The 27,541-nt window shown below is 40.9% G+C and overlaps 1 protein-coding gene across 4 annotated transcripts; it reads left to right on the plus strand.

Annotated features, from left to right (window-relative positions):
* The first annotated feature begins 1,774 nt into the window (after positions 1–1,774).
* esrp2 (epithelial splicing regulatory protein 2) lies at positions 1,775–27,325 on the plus strand. Of its 4 annotated transcripts, XM_038701006.1 has the most exons (17): positions 1,775–1,932; positions 2,103–2,255; positions 2,743–2,871; positions 10,753–10,866; positions 11,269–11,383; positions 11,665–11,760; positions 12,469–12,523; positions 12,999–13,109; positions 13,791–13,923; positions 14,244–14,286; positions 16,428–16,729; positions 17,583–17,816; positions 18,615–18,813; positions 22,010–22,214; positions 22,358–22,550; positions 23,682–23,782; positions 25,846–25,982. In XM_038701006.1, the coding sequence occupies exons 2-16, from the start codon at positions 2,124–2,126 to the stop codon at positions 23,766–23,768; spliced, it is 2,148 nt and encodes a 715-aa protein (XP_038556934.1). In that variant the 5' UTR covers positions 1,775–1,932; positions 2,103–2,123; the 3' UTR covers positions 23,769–23,782; positions 25,846–25,982. The 4 variants fall into 4 exon arrangements, with proteins under 4 accessions (XP_038556934.1, XP_038556931.1, XP_038556933.1 ...); XM_038701003.1 differs by lacking the exon at positions 23,682–23,782 and having other exon boundaries at positions 25,846–27,325; XM_038701005.1 differs by lacking the exon at positions 23,682–23,782 and having other exon boundaries at positions 13,002–13,109; positions 25,846–27,325.
* Positions 27,326–27,541: the final 216 nt, after the last annotated feature.

Here is a 27,541-nt window from a genome sequence, read left to right on the forward strand (position 1 = left end):
ACTGGGAATTACTCTTCAGACTGTGGGATTTAAATGAGTGAAAGGAGGTGAAAAGACTAAAAGCCTAGCATTCATACATTCATACAGTCTGCTGGCCCATAGCGAGCAGAGATGGGAGTGTCAGGAGCAACAAAACATGGTATGCTGGGAACTGGGCCAAAGACTAGCGAAAACTCCAGCAGGCCAGTAAGGACCTGTGAAGTTACTGAAAACTCGAGATTGTTTAATGTTGCTCTTTTGAAGCGCCATATTTTCTTCAAATATGAAAGATGCTCCTAGACAAAAATATAGCCACATGACACTTTTTTTATAATAATTTTTAATAATAATTTTTGAACAGAAAAAAAACACTGTGCAGTAGATGTTATATCCATATCACAGTTTTAGTTGCAGCTCAGCAGCATGGATGTTGAGCATGAAAAAGGATTAGCCTATTCTACTGTTCTTTATTTTTTCTCTATCTGTCTGCATGTGTCAGTCTTTCTTTTCTCCTCTACTCCTTTCCTTCTGTCCTTCCTGCAGTCCCTTATACCTTACACCCACTGTAAACGAACATATTGAAAGAGATGTAAATTAGGGCAAATCTTCCTGATAATGTCACAATTGCAATCATCTAAAGTTTACTATTTGAAACATTTGGTGACTATATGGCCTTATGTGTTGCATGTGTACAGTTTTGCATCTGAATAACATCAGTGAAAACTTAAAGAACAACATTGTTTCCAACTCCCTGTAAACACAGAGTCATAGACCAGTGCTTCTCAAATGTTTTCACATCAAGGAACCCTAAACTGACACAAATTAGACCACGGACCAAGATGTTGTCTCGGAGTCCCCCATCCGATAGGAATTTTGCTTTTAGATGTTTTATTACAGAAAGTGTATGAAACCCACGACCAAAATAATCATACATTCCATCATTGTGTTACTTATGGTTGGAATTATAGTAAAAATAAATGATTCCCCCTTTTTGCTGGGAACCCCATGGAACCCCCTCAAGGACCCCACTTTGAGAACCACTGTGTCACACTTTGTATGAATGTGCCAGTTTTCCAGGTGCAGAACATTGCATTGAATAAGCCAGAGGGTAAAATCAGCATATGTCCTGCTAAATTTTATTTAAATGTTTGGGTCAGCTTAGTTGCAGTACACTCTGCAGAACACTCATACCAACTCCCACAACATGATTATTATAGAACCCACAAGAAATGTTGATCAGGTACACATGTTCTGCCAATAAATCTTACACTTAATACATTAAATTGTGTGAATTTCTGGGCTTAAATACTATTTAGGACAGGCATGAAAAGCAGACCATTAAAACACATAGTATTATGTTCTCTGAGGATATAAGTTCAAAAAGGTCAGATACTATTATCCTTCAAATTGTAGTCTATAACACAAACTAAAACCTGGTAAAAGGACAGACAACAAATAGCCGGTTAAACAATTGTCAGTTCACTACAGCCATATTGGCTAAACTCTTATAGACACATATCTTCACACATTATTTGATGCATATTTAGTCATCACTTGAAGAAGTAGGCCTTCAAATTTAATTTAAATGGAAAATAATTAACCTTTTAAAGCACTCAAAAATTGCCCCACGTCAATTTAAAACAGCAGCAGGCTGATGCCTCCTGTTTTACGAAAGTACTTCCTGATTCACCAGATCTGACCAATGAGATAACAGCACTCACCCCAGCGTCCCGCCCTCACCTTTCCAAACCAGCCAATAGGCGACGCCTCTGGACTCTCCTAGCTAAGAGGCCGAACCACACAGGTAACGCCGGAAAAAAATAGAAAGGAGAGAGGGGGGGAAAAAAACTCCAGGGCTTGTTATGGAGTTCGCGTGAAAGAAACACGGATTCCCATCCTTCTTACCAGTTAAACCAGTATCTCTGGATAGAACACACTCAAGTACTTCAACAGGTAGAGTCTCTGACCGCAAACTCTTTCGTGGCTCCTCTGAAAATAATCTCCCCCTTTTCTCTCTCCGTTTACCTCAATTGAGTTTCCAGCCCTTTTGTTCGCTCTTCTTATCACTTGGAAAAAGGTGAACCCTCGTGTTATTTTTATTTTAATCTTTGCTTTAATTGTAGTTTTTACCCTTGTGGTCCCTGATGGCTTCGCACAGTGATACTCTGGTGGTGTTCTTTGGGGCAACAGCTGGTGCAAATGGGGGTAAACTGGGTTCGGATGAGAGGGAAATAATTCTCTTGGTGTGGCAAATTGTGGATCTACATGAGAAAAAGGTACGGACCTTTCTGACCCGTTCGTTCGTTGTACGGTTTCTTATGTAGGCTATCCAGACTGTTTGTGGCATAGTGTCTACCTGTAGTAACAATATGTTTTGACATTTAAATCAACATGGTGTGCTCTCTGAAAGCGTCTGTAGCCTGCTCTTTCTCTAATGCTAGCTAACTCAATTCTCTGTCCAGCCCGTCTTGTTAGCGCACCTTTTTAACAGGTGCGACGCAAAATTTAACAAACAGGTGAAGAGTTTAATTTCACCTAATGGAGAAAACACACCTTTTTGGTTTGGCATGTCAGCTTCTCGAGATAAACAAAGCTTAATTGACAATTATGTGCTTTTATGCAACTACATTGTCAATTGTTTGTTTGACTTTTTTTATTTTTGTAAGAATGAATTTCCTGAATGTGGGAGGCTACGTTATAATTAGCCATAAATTAGCTCCCCCAACCCCATTCTGCCCCATGAAACGCTAAATCCTTTCACAGGTCGGGAAGCTTCAGAGGTGTCTTGTCAAACCAGATACTTTGGAGCTGACAGAGCAATGTAAAGAGGAGACAGGACTGACTCTGGAAGACCTCGTCAAAGCTGAGCCTCTGGATAAAGTGCTGCACCAGGTGAGTCTTACTGGTCACTTGGTCTGAATGCGAGGGCCATTTCAATATTCATGTAAATCTTCCCATCTAAAATAGGCCTTAAAAGCCAGTTAGAAAAGTTAAAATCTCTCACTGCTGTAGGCTACTTTAATTTATAGGCTACTGTATGAAAACCACAGTAAGATCTCTTTGCCATTAGCACCATGAGGAATTCAGAAGCCAACTAAACCAAGGCAACTTTCCTGTGACAGTTTTTGCCCCGAGTGAGATCAGACTTGACAAGCCTGACTCTGTACTAAGCTGTAAGTTAATGTGAGGAGTGTCAAATTTCAATGATGACCTTTTAGAAAAACTGGTCTTCCACCTGGCTGAGATGTGTGTCATTGGTTCGGCCCTGACAGATGAACTCTGCTGACAGTTTGTTGAAGCTCAGTGGGTAGGATAGGCAGAGTCTCCAGGTATCTGGAGATAAGGAGGAGTCACAGGTCTAGTCATGTCTCAGCCTGATGCAAGCGGCAGACATCTGGAAGGCGGAATGTTTACCTGGGACCGCGCCTCTGTTTTAGGCTGCGGGACATTCAAGAGGGGAGGCTTTGAGATCTTGGGCTTCATCCTCAGTTAGCTGGTTACGGCACTTCTTGAGGACTTCGATGTGAATTTGCTTTCCGGTTCCTCCCTGTCTGGAGGTGTGCTTTGACTAAAGTGCTTGTGTTGCCAAACACGTTTTTCAATCACCCTTACAAGATTGTTTGATCCATCCAGTATTTCAGAAAAAACGCTCGTTACTGGTGGAACAGTGTGTTAGGGTTGATATTAGCCCTGTTGTGTTGAGACTGCTGTGGGTGCACAAGCAGGTTGGATGGGGTGAACGATTGAAAAGGTTTATTTTTTTTTTTTGATCTTTCTGGCGCTTTATAGCAGTGATTCTGCTGGGGTTATGAAGCTCAACGCATAGCCTAAGACAGCTAAAATTTCATGGGGGTTTGGTCTAAATGCTGAAGTCATTTGTGCCTTATACAGACGAGGTAAGACTTCAGCTCCACTGTAGGCTAGTTTGTGTGCTGAACCTTCAAATATTAACCCAAGTAATCAGTTCATTCTTTTCATACCTTTGTCTTACTGGTTACTTTCTCTTGCTATTGGTCATTTTTAAGATTAGTTTTATCCCTGATACTGGGCAGAAAAGCAAATGGACATTTTTGAAGCATTGTATAGAACTGCACTTTATAAGCATGTCCCTCACAGTAGTTGTTTTATTTCTGTAGATGTGTATCCCATTCCAACTTATTCAGTGACAGAGGGAAACGAGCAGCTGCCTCTTATTGGTGGGTTTGCCTTATTGACCTGTGTGGTCAGAACCCCCAAGGACATCTGTTGGTTTTCTTTGGTGAAAGATTTATTAAGGTAGAGAAGGCTGGAGAGATTAGCAGGCCTGTTTTAACATGTGGCTTCCATACAGTTTGCCAGCTAAACTCATTAACATTGTGAACGAATTATGTTGAATTTCATGAGCTCTGTTACACATGCACTTGGATCTGTTAATGCTTTTGTAAATCTACAAACCTACTGATGTTTTGCATAATGCCTTTGCCTCACACAAGCTGAGCAATAGAATTTGACAAATTTACACACTGTATGTTTATTAAAATCTGTAAATGAGCCAATTTCAAGTTGTAGAATAGAGATGTGCGTGTGTTCAGTCCCCCCTTCTTTTTTCCAACTATGTGCGGCAGGCTTTAACGTCCATGTGCAGTGATAGATATCTGAAGCCGTTAAAAATTTAAAACTGGGGTAGGCAACGTTGGAAAAAACTAGCAAGAGACAGCTAGATTTTGACAGTATACTACTGAAAAAATTGCACCCCTTACCTAAAGTCCTCCCGTCACAGCCGCTCCCCTAAAATGCATTTTAATAGGCCAGCCTGTCATTTCATTTGGTCCGAATAAAGTGATTGGCTGTGCTTTTAATTTTTTTGTCACGGCATTTGATTTATTGATTACTGTCTGGATGTAAAGATTATTTCAACAAATATAACAAAAAAAGCTTCTGCCTGAATGGTTGTGCTGTCACCACTGAGTAGAAAAATATCTAATCTGTCTGAAGTGTTCGATCATTTGACATGTAGCGCTGCAACAATTAAACTATTACTTCTTAACTATTAAATTAATTCCCTACTATTTTGATTAACTGGTTTGAGTTATTTAAGGGGGAAAAAAGTAAATATTCTCAGATTCCAGCTTCTTAAATGTGAATATTTTCTGGTTTCTTTAATCCTCTATGGCGGTAAACTGAATATTTTTGGTTTGGACAAAACAGGACATTCGAGGACTTCAACTTGGGTTTTGGGAAACAGTGACCATTTTCTGACATTTTATAGACCCAACAATAATCGATTAATTGAGAAAATCATAAAGATTAATCAACGATAAAAATAGTCGTTTGCAGCCTTATTCACGTGTGAATACACCCGACATAAAAAAAATTCTAAATAATGTGAATTCAAAATAACATGTTTCAGGGCTCTGTCATAATATATTGATGTGTAAGTTGATGGCTGACGACATGTTGGTACTCGAGCGTCTGTTTCATGACTGTAGCTGTGACACATGGTGTATGTGCGCGTCACACCTGCAGTTCAGTGTGGTTCCTGGGAGCAGGCTGGCGGATGGTTTAGCTGCAGTCAGGTTGTTGCTGACTGTACAGGCTTGGCTTTAGTCCAGGACATTGACAGCATGTCACGGCCTGTAGGGAGCATGTGATGAGAGACCTACACACCTTGTTGTTGTTGTCGTTGCTGTGAAACTGAATCACTTCATCCTCTTTACACTATGTAATTGTTTTTCAACCATTTAAAACCACAGTCAGAATTGCTGACTATTGGCTATGGCATTGGGTTACGTTAGTTATACTTCTGATGGGTGCTTGCTGGCAAAGGCAGCCATATTGTGACATGGTTAACATGAGGGATCACATGATTCACGCGACCTGGGTTTTGACACTACGGCAAAAGACTGTATATAGATGACACAAAAATGTGTCTGATTTGTAAGAACCTAAACCCATGATGATGGAGTTATTGCAGCTAGTCATCATGGCTCTCTCTTCCCTGCTGGGTGTGTCTAAAGATTCCTAAGACCAAATTGTCACGGTAATGCCTCTACAAAAGAATTTTGCTGTTTGATGCTACAATGACTACGTTTACAATCAGATGAAAGCAGGTTATAGTGAGAAATCATACTGAAACAGAAAATTGGAGAATATACTGCACTGCAATAACCTGACTATTTTAAAATAATTTTTGCATACAAGTGTATTAAAGATTACTGGTAAGAAAGACAAAACTTTGAGTGTGTAACCTATTGTTTAACACTGGAAACTTTGCACATAATGTTTTAGAAACTGGGTTATGAGTACACATGGGCAAGTGTATAAACCACATTTTCCTTATCCCCATACCATAAAAAGTGTATTTGTCCTTTTTATGCGATGACTGTTTGATTGAAACCAACAGGAGTTACTAATTATGAAGTTCATGTAAACTCAAAAAACTAAACTAAAAAAAATGTTAAGATAACTCTGATACTCTAATTGCTGTTGCAAAAGTGTGTAGTGTGTGCTTAGTTTTAGTTGCCTTTAACAGTTACCACAGGGACTGCCCTGGCACTCCCTGCTGCTCTTATCAGAGTTTGTTTCAGCCACCACCACCCTACCTCACCTCTGCATACAAACAGTCCGGCTACACTGGAGAGCAAACTCTGATAGGACCATGTACAAAGGTCACTTCCTCCCCCCTCACCTGTGGAAATGCCACTCAGAGGGGTAGAGGCAGAAAGTTGGTTCAAGAGAAATTTGTATCCTTAGTCTGTGAGTCCTGAAATAATGTTTGAGAAACCGATGATGATATAGAACTGAACTAAAATACGTGATGTTTCTTTTCTTCAGACAGTAAGATTGTAGTATCGTACAGAAAGTAACATGGGATATCACATAACTGGAAATGAGCAGCTAATTTTGATAGCAGAACCAAGGGTACCCATAAGGCATGATAATTATGATCGTATCATTAGAACTATTTATTTGTTTAAAACAGCTGGATGTTTGCATATTTATTGCCATGTTGGCAGCAAGTTGCAACATGTTTTTTTTTTTATACTTAAACTATATAAGTTATGCTCATTGAAAATGAAATGTAACTAATTTAAGGTGGAAGCACCTTTTTTCTGTGGTCTGTTCATGTGTTTGGCTCAACGGGCTGTTGTCTACCTATCTGTTGTCGGTGCGAGTTATGACTTCTGATCAGCTTGTTTACTCAATTTAGACTGTGGTTTTTGACACTGAGGAGAAAGGGACAGGGTGTGCCGCTAGGTCTTCTAAAACATTTGCTTTTCTCTCAGTAATCCGGCTTTAGTGATTGGCCAAGGTGGGTCTGCATGTACAGCTATGAGCAAACAATAGTCCTGTTATCACTGTAAACATGAAATTGTGCAGGATGGCTGTGCCTAAAATGTACAGCTGAATTAATCTACAGAACTTTGAAGTATCAGTTTTGGGTTTTTGTCACAGGTTTTGTTTTATATTGGGCTAAAAGGGTAGCTGTGAGCTTTGACGCACATGTAACTCCTCAAACAAAAAGCAGGGGCTATGCAGGTGACTTCTGTACATGCACAGAATATGCACATTCAATGAACAACGTCTTGACTCATTCACTGAATGAGGAAATTCAAATTCAGGGACTTTAAATTTCACAATTGTGCACAATTTTTTTTTTTTACTTCTTGTTTACTACTTTGACAATTACATCTCCAGCAGTGGCTATCATTTAAAGGCTTTAATACATGGTATGCTGTTGTGATGATATTTTGATACTGTGGTCAGGACAGTTTGTTTACTTTAGCAGTATAATATGCAAATTGAGCTCAACTGATCAAAAAGTTATGGGGCAGTTCTATTTGATGTTGTCAAGATGTCCAAGAATCGTTTTATTTTGTATGATAATTGTGTGTAAAGATGGGTGTGCTTTCACCTCTGCATTGTTTCACAAATTGTTTCTGGGCTCCACCTTTCAGCTTAAAAATGGTATTGTGATTACATACACAGTTGAGCATGTGGTATATCCTGTTAACAAAATGTACCTGAAGCATTCGGTTTATTGTAATGACCTCTAATGAAGAAGTAATTTAGGTTTGGCATTAGAATGACAACCAGCACATCTGTCATCCAATTATCCTGTTGTTTATCTATGGCGGGCCTGTCAGCTAATAACCCCTTTATCAGATCCGGGTCACCACGCCAACATTGACATTCACTTGTTTAATAGATCTAAGTATGGATGCTTTTCAGATTTTCTATTTTAATTAGCTGTTCCCAGTCTTGAATATGTGTGTTTATTGTAAGGGGTAATTCCTACTGCAAAGGACATTGGACTTTATTTTCATATATAACATAGTATATCCATGTAATGTTTCCCACCACTAACACGTGAACCTTCTGCTTCTCATGTGATACATTCACTTGCTCAATGTAAAACCATCATGCCGGTTTGTCGGAACTTATGTTCCTGTTCTACGTTTTACCAGAGCCATGGCAACATTTTTGGGAAATTGTCAAGGATCTTGAGCTTGCAAATTATGAGGTGCAGCTCCTGTTTTCACATGATCTTGACCCAGAAAATTGCAGAAACATTTACAGCATAATGTGAACGAGACAGAGGGGCTTACTTGAAAGAATGGCAATGACTGTCCATCTCTTTTGTTTTTACTCACAATTACGCAACAGCATACAGAGGTTGCATGGAATGAGGTTTTGACAAAATTTGTAGTTTTGAAAATACCTTTTGTGTATTTTTCTTTAAGACAAAGTTCAGTGACAAGTGATCTTTTATAAATTTGCTGGTATCCATGGGCCCACTGCAAATACCCAGGCTATTTCTCAGATTGATGATTCTTGCAGGTTTCTGTCCAGCCGTCCCCAAACCCCCTTAATCTAACCCCAAAGCATTTGTTCCGTTGTCAGCAGCTGGTTGGCGTTTCCAAATAGCCTTGCATTTCTTTCTGACTGTTAAGCAGCATGCTTCAACACGCACCTCATAATACTCTCACTGTCTGAGGATCTGTCATATATTGCCAGTGGTCATGTGAAACTCATCAGTCACTGGGTTTAAGCTAGTCTCGCACCCAGACGGTCTAATTTGCACTTACAAAGGTGACTTTGAAGATTCAGTGAAGAAGATGTGAAAAAACATTACAACTGTCCGAGGTGGCTAATAACATGAGCAAAAGTAAGTCTCTGTCTTGCATGGGAACATTGAGCAGCAAGTCAATACAAGCAGCATTCTAGTCAATATGACTTCAGAGAGGTTTCAAGAGGTCTATTATACAAAGTAGACTGGGTGCGACCGGTCTATGAAATACCATATACCCTCTTTTATGGTCCCCACATCCTCACTAAATACCCTTTTAAGCTGTTGCCTAAATAGATTATGTCCAATGTCTGCCAAATGGACCAAGAGGCCAATAACTGGTTGGGTTTTGGTTGTTAGATCTTGGTCAGAGTGAAAATATAAGTGAGAGAGAGATTAATTCTGAATAAGAAGTTTGATTTACAAATTATTAGTGACAGTATATTAAGTTTCAGAAGCCCAGTTCCATGCACAGTAGTGGTCTAAATCAGACCCTTTCCTTAATATCAACAGTGAATCCACTAACTCCCAGTTTTATGTGAAAATGTCACTAGAAATGTTATTCTCGCTGACAATCAACAGCTTTCACGTGTTTTGTTTTGCCTGTCTATGTGGTTGACTGCCAATGGCTCTCGACCAAATGGCAGCACTGCCCAATGTGAAAATGTAAGCAGCCGCGCTCAGCACACAAGCTCAGGTAATCGGATTTTACGGTATATGGCAATCAAAAAAAGGCACCGAGCCACAGTAAATTAGTAGCTGGTGAGACATTTAGTAACTGAAGACTCTGGGATATTTTTCTCACCATTTAGTGGATCTAACCGGTGCAAAAGAGTGAGCGAATATTGGACTTGATTTCACCAGAGGGCCTCAATGGGATAGTTTTAATAATCTTATAGTCTTTGGAGGCATTGCTGTTGTGAGTTAAATTTGCCTAATACAGCTTTCAAATATGTTTACTTGGCTGCCCTTGAAAGAAACATAGAAAACTATGTTAAGCATTCTCAGAAATGCAGTCCTCTGAGATCAGGTGTCACTTGCCTCACTGTATGTTGATATTGAAGCCATAGCCAATGTTGACAGTGAAATGATGCCAACACAACAGGTTGACACAACACATGGAATGGGGCTCATTGTAAGTGGTAGTTATAAATAAAAGTGCATAAGTGGGAGTTGCTGGTATTTAGGATTGGGTGTTGGTGTCACCAGAGTTTGCGTAAAAGTGGAGACAGGCAGGTTGGACTCGTATGGGTTGTTTTCCTCTTGTCTGCCTGTGACTATTGGTCGCACTAAGAGAAAAACAGTGATCCTGGTGATTAGTGGTGTGATCATTCCTCTCTTTGTCTGCTCCCTCCCTCACCAGGCAAACACAAAAACCTGTTGGACAAGCCTTGTTCCTAATGAGAAACAAACATAGTCAAATGTCAAACACCACCTTCACTTGTCTGCCCAGGTTGAAGTCCACAGTGTTATTCTCACTTTCACATAGTGGATGGTGTTTGCACAACAGATATACACAAACCTATGTACTGAGTTTGAAGTCATTAAATGTTTGTAACTTAATGGGAGTGAATTAATCCAAACTAAATAGAATCTTGTTGTTTTGTTTTTTTATAGATATATTAGGCAGGTTTAGATTTGATATTTTGACAGCACCGCTATCCTGTTTTTGAAAATAAAATCCATGTTTAATTTTCTGTTCTCCTTCCTGTTTCATTATCTAGTTCCAGCAGTCGGTGTCATCAGAACTGAAAAGCCTCGGCAGAAGCTCTTACACACTTTGTGTCAACAGTCCTCTTGTCATCCGTCAGGCGCTCCACCCTGAAGCTTCCAAAAAGGTAATGGTTCCCACCTCTTAAACTACAGACACGTTACACACTTTAATTTGGCATGTTGCAGTGTAGATAGTGTAGTTAGCAAAATATTAGTTTCTTTGTTGAAATGAAAATGTAAATATGTTAAAATCGTGTGTGTGTCCGTAGATATGTTGTTTTTTTGCAAACTGTTTGAGCAGCAGCATGTTATGCTCTACCTTGGAATATCAGTAATCCCACTAAACAAACCAGTCATTGTTTTCTCCATTCGTGGCTCCAGTAAGATGACAGTGTGTGATAAACCATATTGAATATATATATATCTTTTTCATCTCCTTGTCAGTTAGCTTCCGGTGTATCCAATATCCACATCAGATTTCCATACTGTCATACTGAATACTTTCTTTTTTGTCTCTTCCTTTTCAGAATCTTGTCCTTCCTGAATGTTTCTTTTCATTTGTGGACCTGAGGAAGGAGTTTGAGAAATGCTGCCCCAATGCCGCTCCTGCGCAAAGGCTCACACTCGCCTCCATGTTGGAATGTATCATTGGCTTGCCTGTAAACTAAAACTCGTAGTCCCACCTTATTGATACACTGTTATGAAAACTCATTTTATCTGTATGTTTCAGGGAAGATACATTTTAAAGTGTTAATGGACACCACTTTTGATAAGCAGAGCTGTATTTACTGAGTATGTAGGATTTTCTTTTCCAATTTCAGTTTACATTTACTAAAGTATAAGGAAGTTGGCTATGAATCCTAGCAGTGTGACAAATCAAACTTAAAGCTTAAACTGTTCAGGTTCCTTAACCATGTGTGCAGATGTTGGTCTTCCTGCCGTGACAGAGCAGTTGATGGGGGTGAAGGAGGTGAGGAGCATGGTACAGCTGACACTTTGCATCCTGGCTGAGCCCTACAGTAAGTAACCGTCAGACTGTGTACCTAAAATGATCTGACATTGAGCTGACCCTGAACTCTGAAGTAACCTGTGCAGATAAAACAGACCAATACCAGGCCCATATATAGACCAGTGCAGTGGCATTCACCAGCCGTTATTAGTGTGCGTTAACCTACTTTGGCTACCTGATGGTTTGGGTTTATATAATCAGCGCTGCCACTGCAAAACTAAAGTATTTGTGCATTGTCCTATAACCTGCCTTGCATGTTTTTTTTTTATTTGATGGAAAGTGGAACAAAGCCCTAACGTTTACACAAAAAAAAACACTTTAACTGGAAGGTGTGGCCATTTGTTGAACAAGGTCTTCTTTATATTTCTAGTCAAGCCAGATATGCGTATATGTGCTATTAAAGATACAGAAACTATTTGACGTTTTTCAAGTGTGTGTTCTTAAAAAGCAGCAAACCCTCTTATTCACTGCCTTTATCGCTGATTCCAGACATGTTGGAGCGTAAATAAATCAAACTTTTATCTGATATCTTGTGTCTTGACTGTTGCTGTCCCCTCTGGCTTTACCTCATAACAGCCCAGTATTTCATTGGGTGTGATAAGTAAAAGTAATGCATAGTGCTTGGCAGGGTGAACCTGTTCACTACAGAAAAGAGAGAGCAGTGTTTTGGACCTTCAGGATCCAACAACACATTCGATAACGTAATTTTCTTTTTCAGATCACACGTTCTCCTGTGTTGAAACAGTGAAGTACAAGTTTGATTCCGGCACATGGTATGTATCAGTGTACATTTATCTCACTCCATCCTTTGTGTGCGTTCCTGCCACACCTGTTGCCAGCAGTGCTGTTTACAGACTGACAGCCCGCCTCCAGACATATTTAGACCTTAGCATTGATTACAGCAACAAGGAAAACCACAAGTGTGTTATTAAAGCTGTCCAACTTTGCCATCAAGTGCTTACCTGGCTATCTAGTAGCATAGCACCAAATCCTGCTGTTCTCAGACAAGCAAAAGCTTGTCACCTTGACAACCCGCTGACATTTAATCATGGGGGTATGTTACTCTGTTCAGCACTTACTGTGACTGGCCTCTGTGTCTGCAGTCTGTGGACAATTTAACAAGAGCAATGGTGTTTTTTTTCCAACAAGTTATACTCCTCTACAGGAATGCTTTTGATATTTGGTTATTATAACTCTTCATTTTCTAAATATGGTCAGAATGTCATTAATGTTTTTCTCCCTCCTCAGCAGTAAGACAGAGCCAGTGGACAATGAGACAGTGATTAGAGCACGGGGGCTTCCATGGCAGTCCTCAGACCAAGACATTGCTCGCTTCTTTAAAGGCCTCAGTATTGCCAAGTATGTTGTACTCAAAGGGGACCTTCCAACAGCCCCATTACTCCAATAACCTTTTGTTTAATCTTCTGTTGCATCAAAACAGTTCAAAGTGATTTTTGGAGCTGTCAGCATGCCTGTCAGAGTACAGATTTGTGGCTTTTTGTTTCCTTTTTTGAAACAAATGATGCTCTCACATTTGACTGCAAAATCAGTTTTGAAGTTGTCAATGTTCGTAGGACACATAAAATACTCTTTTAAATGTCCAATAGAGCCATCCAAGATTAGTGTTAAATGCTAATGTGAAGGGTGTAAATGCACTAAACAGCTTTTTGTACAGTAGGCTAGAATAGTAATTTGAACACTCATAACACCAAAATGGGACAGGTGCTGTATACCAGAAAGATTAACGGGAATACAATAGATAAGTACTGACACACTGAGATTTGACCTGACACAGGTCTTGGGTAAATACCCACACGTGTGTGGATGTTTGCAGGGAAAACCTGTATTGAAACAACTCTAATAAAAGCTAAAGGTGTGTGTGGGTGGGTGGGTGACGTTTCTATTGTATTAAATCATGTTGAACACAGTTCTGATAACTGTATCGTCAAATACATGTTGGTGAAGTTGTATTTCTGGCTGTGGCTCCAGATTATTAACTATGCTCATACTCACGCGTGGATCTGTGCACCTGTGTTTCAGGGGTGGCGTGGCCTTGTGTCTTAACGCTCAGGGCAGGAGGAATGGCGAGGCCTTGGTTCGTTTCATCAACTCAGAACATAGGGACCTGGCCCTAGAGCGTCACAAGCACCACATGGGCAGCCGCTACATCGAGGTCAGATTCAGGATTTATTTCTTGTTCAGTCATACTGTAATTTTGCTTTGTGTGTTAATATGCTTAGCTGAACACTGTAGACCCATTTTTAGGTCCTTTATGTAGCCAATGTGAGTCTGCAAATGTCTTGTAAACTAGTAGGAAGTAATTTAATGAATTCTCTTAGGCTCAATATCGCTTAAAACCCCCATTGCTTGTTTTTTTACTGCTGTCTTTATTTTGTTTGTTGGTGTGAAGATATATTCATTTTTGTGTTTGTTACACCTGTATCAGTTAAATTGTTCTTTATGGCTAAATCCAGTTTTCCCTCGTCTTCTCAGGTCTACAAGGCCACAGGAGAGGAATTCCTCAAGATTGCTGGAGGTCAGATTTTTTTATTTATTTATTTTTTTCAACTAATTAATTTTATTTTTCTTACCATGTTTGTATGAAGACTCATGGTGAAAGGCTTTCTGTTAGTGTGAGGTTGGCTTCATTCATGATTTCATGGCTTTCTCGCATTTTTTTTCTTTTTTCTTTCTCATTTGCGCTCTGGCTCGCTCTCTCCTATTACCTGTGTCTTTGCCCCATCCCAGTGACTCTCCAGCAGCTTATCTTGGACTAATGAAAGACGCTTTGTGAGGAGCTTCCCCCACTGCCCCCCATCCCTTCCTCACTTCCTCATCCCCAGCCCAGTCCAGCCTTTCAGAGGCCAGTTGGAAAGAAATTTCACTCTCTGCTAACAGCAGCTCACCTGTTCAGTTCAGCCTCCAGCTCCACTCCCCTGAGGGAGTGAAGGCTGACGGCCGGTGCAACGACTGGCTCAGTGCTTCTATAAAGGGGGTGTGAAGAGACAAAGGCAGGGCACAGGGCCTCTGGACCATAGAGCAGCAGCCAGCAGTAACACGGGACAGAGATAGCAGACAAAGAAACAGTCACTCGGAGCAGATAACTTACAGTGGCTGCCAGTCCGGCTGTGGACTTTACTCAGATGAGTTAAGATCAGTACAGATTGACAGCACACTGGACTTTAAGCAAATAGTTGTAGCAGACAAGACACAGCTGCATTTATCAATCGAAAAGAAAGTACTTCACTGTAGACAACATTTAGTGTCTTAGGCAGCACCATGGCTGTTTTGGACACTGAAATTTGATATTACAGCTGTTTAATTTGACTAGTATTAGAATGAACCAAGACAATAATACTTCAAAACAAAAAAACAGGCTTGTTGATGTTGTATTAATATATTTAAACTATGAGCCACTGAACTTTATATTCACAATGTTTATTACTGCGATTACTGGATGACAATCAGACCTTGTGAGGTCATCAAAATTTTCTTTATCTGTCTGGACATGTAGTTTAATTTGTACTGTATACTTTCTACATAGTTTGAAAGCAATCAAAGCAAGTCAGATAGTTGAAACAAAACTTAAATTAACATAGACCCTGTTAGACATACATACAGTACATTTGCTGTGACTTGAGATCACTATACCAGATGGAGTTACTTGCAAATTAAAGGGTTGGCTGCGAGATAGGACCAAACAATTTGTTTTTATAGCCTCTGTTTGCATGGTCATATAAGTTAACATATCCTCGTAGTTTTCACAAGTCTCACCCCAAACCAAATCTTCTTGAACTGTAGCAGAGTAAAGAGGAACATAATATAAGCAAAGGAAATAAACCAGAAACCAAATGCAGGTGATTGTGTAATGGGGTTCAGTGAATAAAGCCGTGTGAAAATCTGCCTTGGTTCATCTGACTGTGCCTGTGCACTTTTTCTGTTTGCAAGCCAGCCAACATTGCCTAACACTGGATAGTCATGCTTGCGTTCACTACTTGACTCATTGCTGTTGTCATAGGATGTCACGTATGTCAGACTCAGAGTTGGTAGCTCAGACAATCCTGGAGCAGATCCTGGCAGAGCGCTCTAAAGGACTGGACCTGAGCCAGCCACAGTGTTCTGTAGTTGTCTTTTGAAAGGTGAAGCTAGGATGGTAAGGTTGGGAGATATGACCATACATAAACCGGGGAATGATAAAAATGTTTCAAATTTTTGTATACTTTTTATACCATGGTATCGCTCTCTTTTTAAATGGATCAAGAATTAGCCCGTTTTGGGCAGTTTTGCAAATCAATAAGAATGATTCCTTTATCGTAAACTTAGATTTTTGTGATTGTTGAATCAATGTTTTGAAATACCTTTAATTTGTCAACAAACAAGGCATTCCTGTCTGGTTTATTTTTATCCACGCTTGCCATGTAGCTCTGGCAATGTCGGTTGGCCGATTTACTGGTCAAATTTTAATGACTTTGGTCCCCTGACTATTTCCTTTTAGGTCCACCAGCAGGTCAAAGTTTCCCATATCTTGTGAAATATCTCAACATCTACCAAATAGATTGGCACAGCATTTTCTACAGACATTCCTTGTCAAACAAACTTTGTTTGAGAACAAAATAAGTGTCACTGTGATGGTCTTATCATGCCAGGTCTTTAATCATTGCTGTCCTCTGACTCCAGGTACATCTAACGAGGTGGCCCAGTTCCTGTCCAAAGAGAACCAGGTGATTATCCGTATGCGGGGTCTGCCATTCATCGCAACACCCCAGGAAGTGCTGTCCTTCCTCGGGCCCGAGAGCCCAGTTACAGATGGTGCCGAGGGTCTGCTGTTTGTCAAGTACCCGGACGGACGGCCCACCGGCGATGCCTTTGTGCTCTTCTCTTGTGAAGAGTATGCCCAGAATGCCCTGAAGAAGCACAAGCAGATCCTAGGGAAGCGGTATATTGAGCTGTTTCGGAGTACTGCGGCTGAGGTGCAACAGGTAAATTCTTTTAATTGTGTGGGCGGCAGAAATCTTGGAGCATGTAATGACATGGGGAAAAAAAGAACACATAATGTAAGATTCTAAAGACTTAAGCTGGGAAAATGTGCTGACATACTGCATACAATTATTCAAACTAAAAATAAAGAGGCTGTTGTTGTGGAGAAATGTCTGTATCAGAATAACATTGACTGGTAATATGAAGAGAGGAACTTGTTGCTTTCGTTTTCTATTTTAGAGCCAAACATGCTCATGTTTTCCTTGGCAGTAGTTGGAGTACTATTTGTTACTAATCATGATAATAAATAAATATGTAGACAAGTCCATGCATTTTACTTTGTTGTGATTAAGGCTCTTGAGAAAGCCTTCTTGTCATCAATGAAAAATCCAAACACATTTTCCCTTTCTATGTGTGATACCAATCAACATGGGCCACAACAGCTGCTTTCTCCATCAGAAAGGTTTCCAAAGAACTGCTGTCATGAGAACATAGAGAAGTACACAAACATGGCATCGAAAGTATGTGACGAAACTGTTTGGACAGATAATTGTGGAATTTACACAACTATATATTATTATTGCCCAATGTATATAGGGTTTTTTTGTAATTGCCAGGTCGTTTCTGTAGTCCTGAATTGAAATTTTAATAACAAGTGGATCGTACTTGATTTAACTTTAATGATTGCAGTTAAACCTAAGTGCTGGAGTTTGTCTGTGGAGAATGGTGTAAAATGAATTTGTCTTGTCCTCGTCTCATGAGCGAGTTAACAGAAGGAGATTTCAGGCATTTATAGAAAAATAGCATTAATGTCTTTTTAATCCATTATTGCCCTTCTTCTTTTGTGTTTGGCAGGTCCTGAACCGCTATATGTCCACACCTCTGATCTCCACACTGCCCCCTTCGCCTATCATGCCCGTCCCGGTCCTCGCCACGCCTCCCTATCTTCCAGCGGCCAGCAGCACTCGTGACTGCATCCGCCTCCGTGGCTTGCCCTACACTGCCGGCATTGAAGACATCCTGGAGTTCATGGGAGAGCACACCGTTGACATCAAACCCCATGGAGTCCACATGGTCCTCAACCAACAGGTCAGACTGGTGTGCACTCTTGGGTTCCGGCTTCATGTCTTAAAACTATGTACCCCTGTTCACCCTCTGTCAGGTATTGGAAATCACTAGTAAAAGCAAACATTGCAAGACAGAGAACATCTGAGTAAATTCAAAGTAAATCTACAGTCCAGAAAAAACTAAAAGAAAAAACATGGATGGGCAGTGTTAGTCCTTACAGAACAGTCTACTTTACTGTTTTTATAATGATCATTTCCCCTACAGATTGGTTATTCTTTTTTTTCTCCCGACAAAATCACATGTCCATGTGATGCTGTTCAGGCTTTCCAACCCCAACGTGAATGCACATGAATATAAAATTGAGCGGTGAAAATCCCAGATGCATCAAATGTTGTTGTAAATGTGTTTTTAATTAACAAAAGCATCTGTATAGTGACAAGTATTTAGAATTTCAAACTCTGACAGATTTTGGTCAGATTGAACTTGATCACCCAGCCAAATCCATCATGTAACTTTTGCAGTAAAAATGCCTCATCCTTTTGAAGGTAGATTTGTGCTGCACTTTTAGGCTCACAGTCTTTCATTTACAGTACATTACATTTATTAATTTCTTTTATCCAAAGCGACTTACAATTGCTATACATGTCAGAGGTCGCACGCCTCTGGAGCAACGAGGGGTTAAGTGTCAAGTGTCTTGCTCAGGGACACAATGGTGAATGTCTCACAGTGGGAATCGAACCCGGGTCTCCCACACCAAAGGCATCTTATCTATGCACCGCCACCCCCCCCCATCTGTTTCTTCGTCTGTCTTCTCTACAGGGTCGGCCCTCTGGTGACGCTTTCATCCAAATGAAATCATCTGACAAGGCGTTTATGGTGGCCCAGAAGTGCCATAAAAAGACCATGAAGGACCGTTACGTTGAGGTGTTCCAGTGCTCCACCGAAGAGATGAGCATCGTGCTGATGGGAGGAACCCTGAACCGCAGCGGCCTCTCACCTCCACCCTGCAAGCTTCCCTGTGAGTGAACTCCACCAAATGTTTCATCAGGCCACCCAAGTTTTGATGGAACAATATGTCGATTTTTTTTGTATTACATAAATTGTTATTTTCACGCTTATCAACTTAGAAATGCTGCTTGAACGAGGTGGCAGACATATTTGATACCTGCATTGTTGCATACAGGCAAACGTTTTTCTCCAATTTCATATCCTTGAGAATAAAGGCTAAATATCCAAATATTTGAAAATTTCAGTGCACCACAGTCTGCTGCTATTTTTTTAGTAAGATGCGTGCTATACAGCTGCGTGTCTGCCTTCCTCTGAAACAGTGATGCCAGTTTAGAGCGGACCGAATGCAGTTGTATGGACTTTGCTCTGTTAGGGCTCGTATCTGTCTTTGGTGCTGGAGATTAGATTGGGATTGGCAGCCGCTCCAATTTTTACTTTTGTGTGTGTGTGTTTCTCTCTAATGATCATTCATTAACACATCTTTACCTTTTTTTTTATCTTCGATTTATAAAACAGTTTCCTGAGACAGGTGGTTTTAGCGTTGTTTTAGCACGTAGTTTCACTCTGACTAAACTGTCCACAAGGTCAGCAGTGTTGTGTCACTGTGTTGCCACTGAGGGGGAAACCACAGCTACCCACAGTCTCTTGCTGATAGTGGCTGTTTGTCTGTAAATAAATCCATACCGTCATTTGTGTGCATTTACATTGTAAGCTCTCCGCTCTGATGTGTTTTTTTTAAAGGACGAATCTGGGTTGTCGGGGTCTTATTTTTATTGGTTTGTCATTCAGGTTCGTTCTTCTAACTTTATGCTAATCGGCGTCCTTGCTGTGACACACGCCAGACCGTATTAAACAACAACGACAGTTTAACCGTATCGTCTAAACCTTCTATTTTTGTTCTATTTGCATGGATGACTTCGAAATAAGTGCTTTGGTTTACATTTGGGTCATTTGTCTGACTGCTTGTGTTGCTTGCCCTTATGTACCAATTTTCTGTGTGCCCAAATCTTGGTAGTGATAGCAATGATGGCCTAAACAATGACAAACACATGTTGTGTTTGGAAAGATAATCATTAATGCTAGTGCCTCAACTAGTGATTATTTTCACCATCAGTTAATTTGCTGATTGTTCTGTTCTGTCTATTTAATCAGTATTTTTTTTTTTTTTTTAGTCTATGAACTGTAAGAAAACTGTGAAAAAAATGTCCCAGCTTGCATCTTCACATGTGGTGTTTTGTTCTGCCATCAGTGCAAAACCCAAAGATGTTCAGTTTAGAGTAATATAAAGAGGGAAAAACAGCAAATCCCCCACATTGGTGAAACTGCAACTAGGAGAATGCTTGTAATTTTTCTGGAAAAGGTGATTTAAAACGATAATTGATTATCACAATAGTCGACCAACAGATTAATAAATTGTTTCATGCTAATAATTCTGCCTTTTTATAAACTGCACAATCATGGGAATCCTTAACTGTTTTTCTGTAGTATTTCTCTATACTACACTCTACTAATGGCAGGACTGTGCATGCACTGAACACAACATGTAAATGACCAGACTGTGTGTGTGTGTGCGCGTACACACGTACACACACACACACACAGTGAGGAAAATAAGTATTTGAACACCCTGCTATTTTGCAAGTTCTCCCACTTAGAAATCATGGAGGGGTCTGAAATTGTCATCGTAGGTGCATGTCCACTGTGAGAGACATAATCCCAAAAAAAAAAAATCCAGAAATCACAATGTATGATTTTTTAACTATTTATTTGTATGATACAGCTGCAAATAAGTATTTTAACACCTGAGAAAATCAATGTTAATATTTGGTACAGTAGCCTTTGTTTGCAATTACAGAGGTCAAACGTTTCCTGTAGTTTTTCACCAGGTTTGGATTTTGGCCCACTCCTCCACACAGATCTTCTCTAGATCAGTCCGGTTTCTGGGCTGTCGCTGAGAAACACGGAGTTTGAGCTCCCTCCAAAGATTCTCTATTGGGTTTAGGTCTGGAGACTGGCTAGGCCACGCCAGAACCTTGATATGCTTCTTACAGAGCCACTCCTTGGTTATCCTGGCTGTGTGCTTCGGGTCATTGTCATGTTGGAAGACCCAGCCTCGACCCATCTTCAATGCTCTAACTGAGGGAAGGAGGTTGTTCCCCAAAATCTCCCAATACATGGCCCCGGTCATCCTCTCCTTAATACAGTGCAGTCGCCCTGTCCCATGTGCAGAAAAACACCCCCAAAGCATGATGCTACCACCCCCATGCTTCACAGTAGGGATGGTGTTCTTGGGATGGTACTCATCATTCTTCTTCCTCCAAACACGGTTAGTGGAATTATGACCAAAAACTTCTATTTTGGTCTCATCTGACCACATGACTTTCTCCCATGACTCCTCTGGATCATCCAAATGGTCATTGGCAAACTGAAGACGGGCCTTGACATGTGCTGGTTTAAGCAGGGGAACCTTCCGTGCCATGCGTGATTTCAAACCATGACATCTTAGTGTATTACCAACAGTAACCTTGGAAACGGTGGTCCCAGCTCTTTTCAGGTCATTGACCAGCTCCTCCCGTGTAGTTCTGGGCTGATTTCTCACCTTTCTTAGGATCATTGAGACCCCACGAGGTGAGATCTTGCATGGAGCCCCAGTCGGAGGGAGATTGACAGTCATGTTTAGCTTCTTCCATTTTCTAATGATTGCTCCAACAGTGGACCTTTTTTCACCAAGCTGCTTGGCAATTTCCCCGTAGCCCTTTCCAGCCTTGTGGAGGTGTACAATTTTGTCTCTAGTGTCTTTGGACAGCTCTTTGGTCTCGGCCATGTTAGTGGTTGGATTCTTACTGATTGTATGGGGTGGACAGGTGTCTTTATGCAGCTAACGACCTCAAACAGGTGCATCTAATTCAGGATAATAAATGGAGTGGAGGTGGACATTTTGAAGGCAGACTAACAGGTCTTTGAGAGTCAGAATTCTAGCTGATAGACAGGTGTTCAAATACTTATTTTCCTCACTGTGTGTGTGTGTGTGTATATATATATATATATATATATATATATATATATATATATATATATATATATATATATATATATATATATATATATATATATATATATATATATATATATATATATATATATATATATATATATATATATATATATATATATATAATTTTTATCTCTATTGTCTCTTTCTGTAGGTCTGTCTCCCCCCACAGCCTACGCTGCCTTCCCCACCCCGCCTGCTATTCTCTCAGAGGCTGCCCTCTACCAGCCCCCACTGCTGGCTGCTCCCAGACCTCCTCAGACCACCGCACACAGCCCAGCTCACACTCTGTCGTACTACCCCCCTCACCCACACCTGTACATGAATATGAACATGAACTACACAGCTTACTACCCCAGGTTAGTGCACCATCAACTACAGCTAACTACTAGGTCAGTGAACAACTATAACATCTCCCTTTTTGTTTAAAATAAAAAGTAACTGTGTTTCTCTAACTCCTTGCCTCTTTGCCCCTCCTTCACCTGACATATTCTCTCTCCAGCCCCCCGGTTTCTCCTTCCACAGTTAGCTACTTTGCAGCCCCACCAGGAGCATTGGCAGCCGCAGTGGCAGCCCAACCCCACGGAGCTGCTGCCTCTTCTGTACTGCCTCAACCAGGCGCCCTGGTTAGGATGCAAGGCCTGCCCTATAATACCGGAGTTAAGGACATTCTCAGCTTCTTCCAGGGATACCAGGTCAGTACATGTAGCCCTGAAATGAAGGCACAGATCTAAAAGTGCGTTTGTGTTTGCAGGGATTTAAGTGCCACCCAAAGATGCCTAGTGTTATACATCTGCAGCCAAAGTAAAAGCTGACATTCAAGTTTATTGGCAGATAGAAAATAATAGTGTGGATTTTGTGTTTTTTGCATGTAAAAGAATTGCACTTGAATGGTTTTCTGCTGCATGACTACAGAAGGCCCAGTACAGCAGCCCCTTGATAATGATGGTGAATTAAATTTTTGATAACAATAGGCCTTCCCACAGCCGGCAGTGCTGTTGGACCCCTGAGCTCTCAACCCTGCAGCTAGAAAGATTCTCCATCGGTGCTTTTTATTGCTAAATCACACCCCAGTAGTATTTTAATTCTTCTCTGTGCTGCCCACATTTTTCACTGCCAGCCCACATTAGGTGGAGTCCTCTGAAGCAGGTAAGAACCCTGATAGGTGTGACTCCAGACTGTTTGGCAGGTGGGGGGGGTGGGGGTTTGAGGTGGAGGGGTAGTGCTGTTGGCACAAAGCTTGGGTCTGCTTTTGGTCTTATGACTTTTGTCATTTAGTACTGGTGAAACCCCAATTCTTGTGTGTGAGTGCGTGAATGTCAGAGAGAGAGAGAGAGAGAGAGCATAACTGTAGAGGCTAGCCAGCATCAAATTGACACCAAATAAGAACTTCTTGAATTTCACATTGGAGAACTTCGTGTGTGTGTGTGTGTGTGTGTGTGTGTGTGTGTGTGTGTGTGTGGACAGAGATAGTAAAGCTGACTCCAGTCCTGACTGTTGGCTGAACTACCGTAATTGTACCCTTACAGTGTGTGTGTGTGTGTCTTCGGGCTGTGGTAGCGTTTCTCACACCAGTACTGGTGTCCTTTACCACACAATCTTGTGCATAATCACACTGTGTGGTTTAAATAAAGCCTGTAGAGTCACTAGTCAGTGTGTGTTTCTGGTTTGTTGTGTTTATGTCTTCCTGGAAAAACACAGACTTTAGTTTTTAAGTGTATATACCTGTGCATCTTGTGTGAATCTGAAACTGTGTACTGTCATGTGTGAAACAATGTGGAGGCCTCCCATCCCTGACTGTCCGTCCGTTATTATGCCATCTGTAGTACGCCCCTGACGAGTACAGCAGCATGGTTCAGATGAGCGAACAGGCCAGGAGTCTGATTCAGCCCAAAGAATGGCTCTGTCTTTAGGGACTCACCCCAAGGTAAGAAGAGCCTCCAGACCAGAGAACCAGAGTGGACAGGGAGGGCATTTCCTAGACTTAAATAACATTTGTATGGCTAACACGCAGGAATGGACTAGCATCGAACTACACATAAGCACTGACTTGGTGATATGCTGATCAAGGCTTCAGCGTTAATGTTGGGACAAATTTGGCTAAAAATGAAGTGGACAACTTTTTAAAACATCCCATTGTAGGCTACAAAAGCCTTTACATAACAAACATGTAGCAGATGCCTGCTTCGCATTGAAAGTGCAACAAAGGAAATATTTCATTAAATTACATCTTTTTAACCTGCAAACCACCAAAACTATGCTTATTGTGGGTTTGACCACACTAGTAAGGCCACTGATTCAACATGAACTCACATCCTACAGTTCCCAAAGGTCAGAAGTTTTGAAAAAGAAAAGTATTTAACATGGCTGGCATGAAATGTCACTTATCATTGTACTCAATATATGGATCATTTGTGGGACACGACATCCCAGCATATAATAAATATGATTGCCAGTGCAGTGGACAAATTTCTCTCTTACCATGAGAACAAATCACCACAATTCTTATAATATATAATATTTTTCCCCCACATGAGCCATTTTACACGTACCAGTTAAACAATAATGTGACAGAACTAAATAGGAATGCCCAACCTAGCCAACAAGGTTCTGAGCTCCTGACCCGGCACGTCGGCACTGCTGCTACCCAATCTAATCTTCCCAATCAAATCTGCCTCAACTGAAGTCTTTCCTGTAGGCCTGTTGGGAGTGCTGAGTCCTGACAGACACTTAAATACAAGTGAACAAATTACACAGAATGTATGAAATATGGGGGATATTGAAATAGCTTTTATATTTAAATCCTCTGAGTTGACTCCAGGCCAAAGCTGTTGTTCCACATTCATAAACTTCACCGCCACAATGAGTTACTGTAGATATAGCAGAGTTTATGGCTGATACTGTGCCTGTCTTGTGCCTTTTTGTTTATTCATAAATGTGGATTATCAGTTCAGTTTACAACTTGTGGACTTGTGGCGCCACGGCCTCCTGCAGATAATTTGCATGTCGCATGATGTGCAGATACCCGCTCTATGCAGGAAGTTTGGTATTGAAAGTACCCCATTTTGGTGTTGCTCTAAGTAAGACTTAAATAGATTAAATAAATGATTATTGAATTGGGAAAAGATAATAGGAAATCTAATGACCAAAGGAATGTTTCAAGGGCTGTAAGGCAATATCTGGCAGATGCCTGGTCCTTGATATTTTGTACATTCTGTGTATGGCGGACATGGTATCATGTGATTTCACTCACTAACACAACCTGAACTTGAGAGGAGGAATGAAACTGTTAAATCACTCAGGTTTCATGTGTTGGACTGAGAGCCTGCAGACAAACTACCTAGTTAAAATACCAAGCACTGCTCACTGAAAAGAAAAACAGTAGACACTCTGCCTACTCTATTACCCTACTGCTTTAGGATCAGTGATAAAACACAAATGGCATTGTCAGTTCTTGATTCAGCACTCCTTCACTAGACGACCTCATGAAAATGGTTCCTTCTTCACTACCTTGACCATTTCCAGTGAACGCTATCCTGAATGCATTGTCCCTCTCACACCGTCCCCATCTCTCATGCTCTGACTTTGCATTTTACTGCTGTCATTGTTCACGTGATCAGTGAGTTTTTCACACCTGCGTGGCTTAAAGAAACTGATTTTTCTTTTTCCTTTTGCATCAAACTTTGATTTTGAAGCTAGACGTGGATGCATGCAACTAACGGATAATGAATGTATGTGGTGCCGAAGCCTGCCTCCAGGGCTCCTCTGGGAACAACATGTACTCTGCTTTGGCTGTCTATAGTCTGCCCATTAATCTTTTTTGTCTTTTTTTTTTCCTCATCTACCTATCTGGACAGGTTAGATGGGACGATTTGTTCATCCTCGGCTTTGTGGGCTCCCCCTGGTGGTTTCATTGTGCAGCTGCAATAAAGTCAGTGACGTTTACTGTCTCATGTGTGTTTTGTCTTTGTTTTTCTTCTTCTTCTGCAGCTCCAGCCAGACGCCGTTCTTATCTTGTACAACTTCAGTGGCCAGTGCAGCGGCGAGGCCTTGATCACCTTCCCCAGTGAGGAGATCGCCCGGCAGGCAGTAGCCGAGCGCTCCAATCACCCCTTCTACGGCCAGCAGGTCCACTTGGTCTTCTGTAACTGACCACCAGCCCCTCATCTATCCCGCCTCCCTCAAATTAACCTCCCGATGAAGAGCACTCGCCTCCCAAATACACATCTCTTTAGCAACAGCTTTTCCATAAAACTGAACTGAAGTTCCATTTGATCACAGTGCCACTTTAACAACTTCTGAACCTCTCCCCTTTTCCATGATCCTGCCATTTATTAATACACGCTGACACTGCTGGCCCTGACACTCCTGAAGCCACCGCTGGAGTTTGGACGTCCACCGGTGAAGCAATGTGGAGCTAATGACTTTGTGGATGTCACACATAGCATTTTTGTGTATTTGTACCTACTGTAATAGCTGGTTGTGGAGAAGCGGTGGTGTAGAGCTTGGACACACTCGTATCAGTGGCTCTGCTAAGCCAAATAAGCATGTATATTTAAATGCTCTGTGTCCCCCGTAAAACTGTACAGATCCTGAAATGCTTGAGGCTGTACAAGCCACTTCTGCATACAATCTTTTCCGTATATTTCGAAATGTTCACTCTTAACCACTACAAGATGACTGTTTTTTTCAGCATTTATGATCCCTCTGTGCAAACACAGATTTGTGTATGTGCATGCACAATGTTTATTGATTTGATGACCTTCAGCAGTGTAGTTGTGCCATTTAAAGAGAGAGAGAGAAAAAAAGCCATAAAGACTACTGAACCAACAGAGGGAATATCAAACTGTACTTGACTCAATAGTCATGGATTAATTTCAGATAACCTTGAGTTGCAGTGACTATAAGTAAAACTACAAGACCACATATGTGCCAGTGTCCCAACTAATTTGTAACTTCATTTTTCTGTTTTAAAAAAAAAAGCATGTATGTGTGACATACATGTCATCCAATGTAGACCTTTACCAAGCACTACAGATTTATTTGCTCCAATCAGTTACGTGACCGAGCTCCTTTAACAGTGGACTGACGAATTGGAGATTTTGTTATTAAATGTAAAAAGACAGAGGCATATCCTGCAGCCTTTTATAATGACCGACCTCAGCTACAAGACCTCTTCTGTTTTTGTTTCCAGACTTTTTCTAACGATCAGTCTGAAGCATGCTTTAATGCCTGCTTCTGACCGGAGTACTGTGTACAAGCTGCACAAGTTTTTTTCTGACAGGCCTGCTGACAGTTTTGTTTTTTTCCTCTTTACTGTGCTTACATTACCCAGAGTGCAATACTGGCCCAAACAAGGCTAGGTCAACCTCTGGTGGCAGAGGAAATATTTCTTTTGTTGCAAGTTTGAGACTTGTGTGAATTTAGATCTGTGTATAAGACTGTAAACAATAAAATATGTTGACATTAATCCACGTTTCATTTGGTCTCATTTAAAGAGATGAATTTAAAAGGGATCAGTAATAAATGTTGCCTATAAAAAATCTTTTAATAAAAGGAATAAACACATTTTAAAAGATGTGATGTGCATGGTTTTCTGCCCTACATGCAGCAGGCCTATGCCATTTAGTTATTGACCAATAGTCACAGAGACGGCCGTAAATCGGCCACTAGCGTTGACCTGCGT

Source organism: Micropterus salmoides, unplaced genomic scaffold, assembly GCF_014851395.1.
Source record: "Micropterus salmoides isolate LMB-PRFRI ecotype aquatic unplaced genomic scaffold, ASM1485139v1 Ms_hic_scaffold_6, whole genome shotgun sequence".
NCBI classification, from domain to species: Eukaryota; Metazoa; Chordata; class Actinopteri; order Centrarchiformes; family Centrarchidae; genus Micropterus; species Micropterus salmoides.

Coding starts and splice junctions, on each gene's coding strand:
- esrp2 (XM_038701003.1), top strand. CDS start 2,124: ATGGCTTCGCACAGTGATACTCTGGTGGTGTTCTTTGGGGCAACAGCT. Junction 10,867..11,268: donor ACCCTGAAGCTTCCAAAAAG/GTAATGGTTCCC, acceptor CTTCCTTTTCAG/AATCTTGTCCTTCCTGAATG. Junction 11,384..11,664: donor ACTCGCCTCCATGTTGGAAT/GTATCATTGGCT, acceptor CCATGTGTGCAG/ATGTTGGTCTTCCTGCCGTG.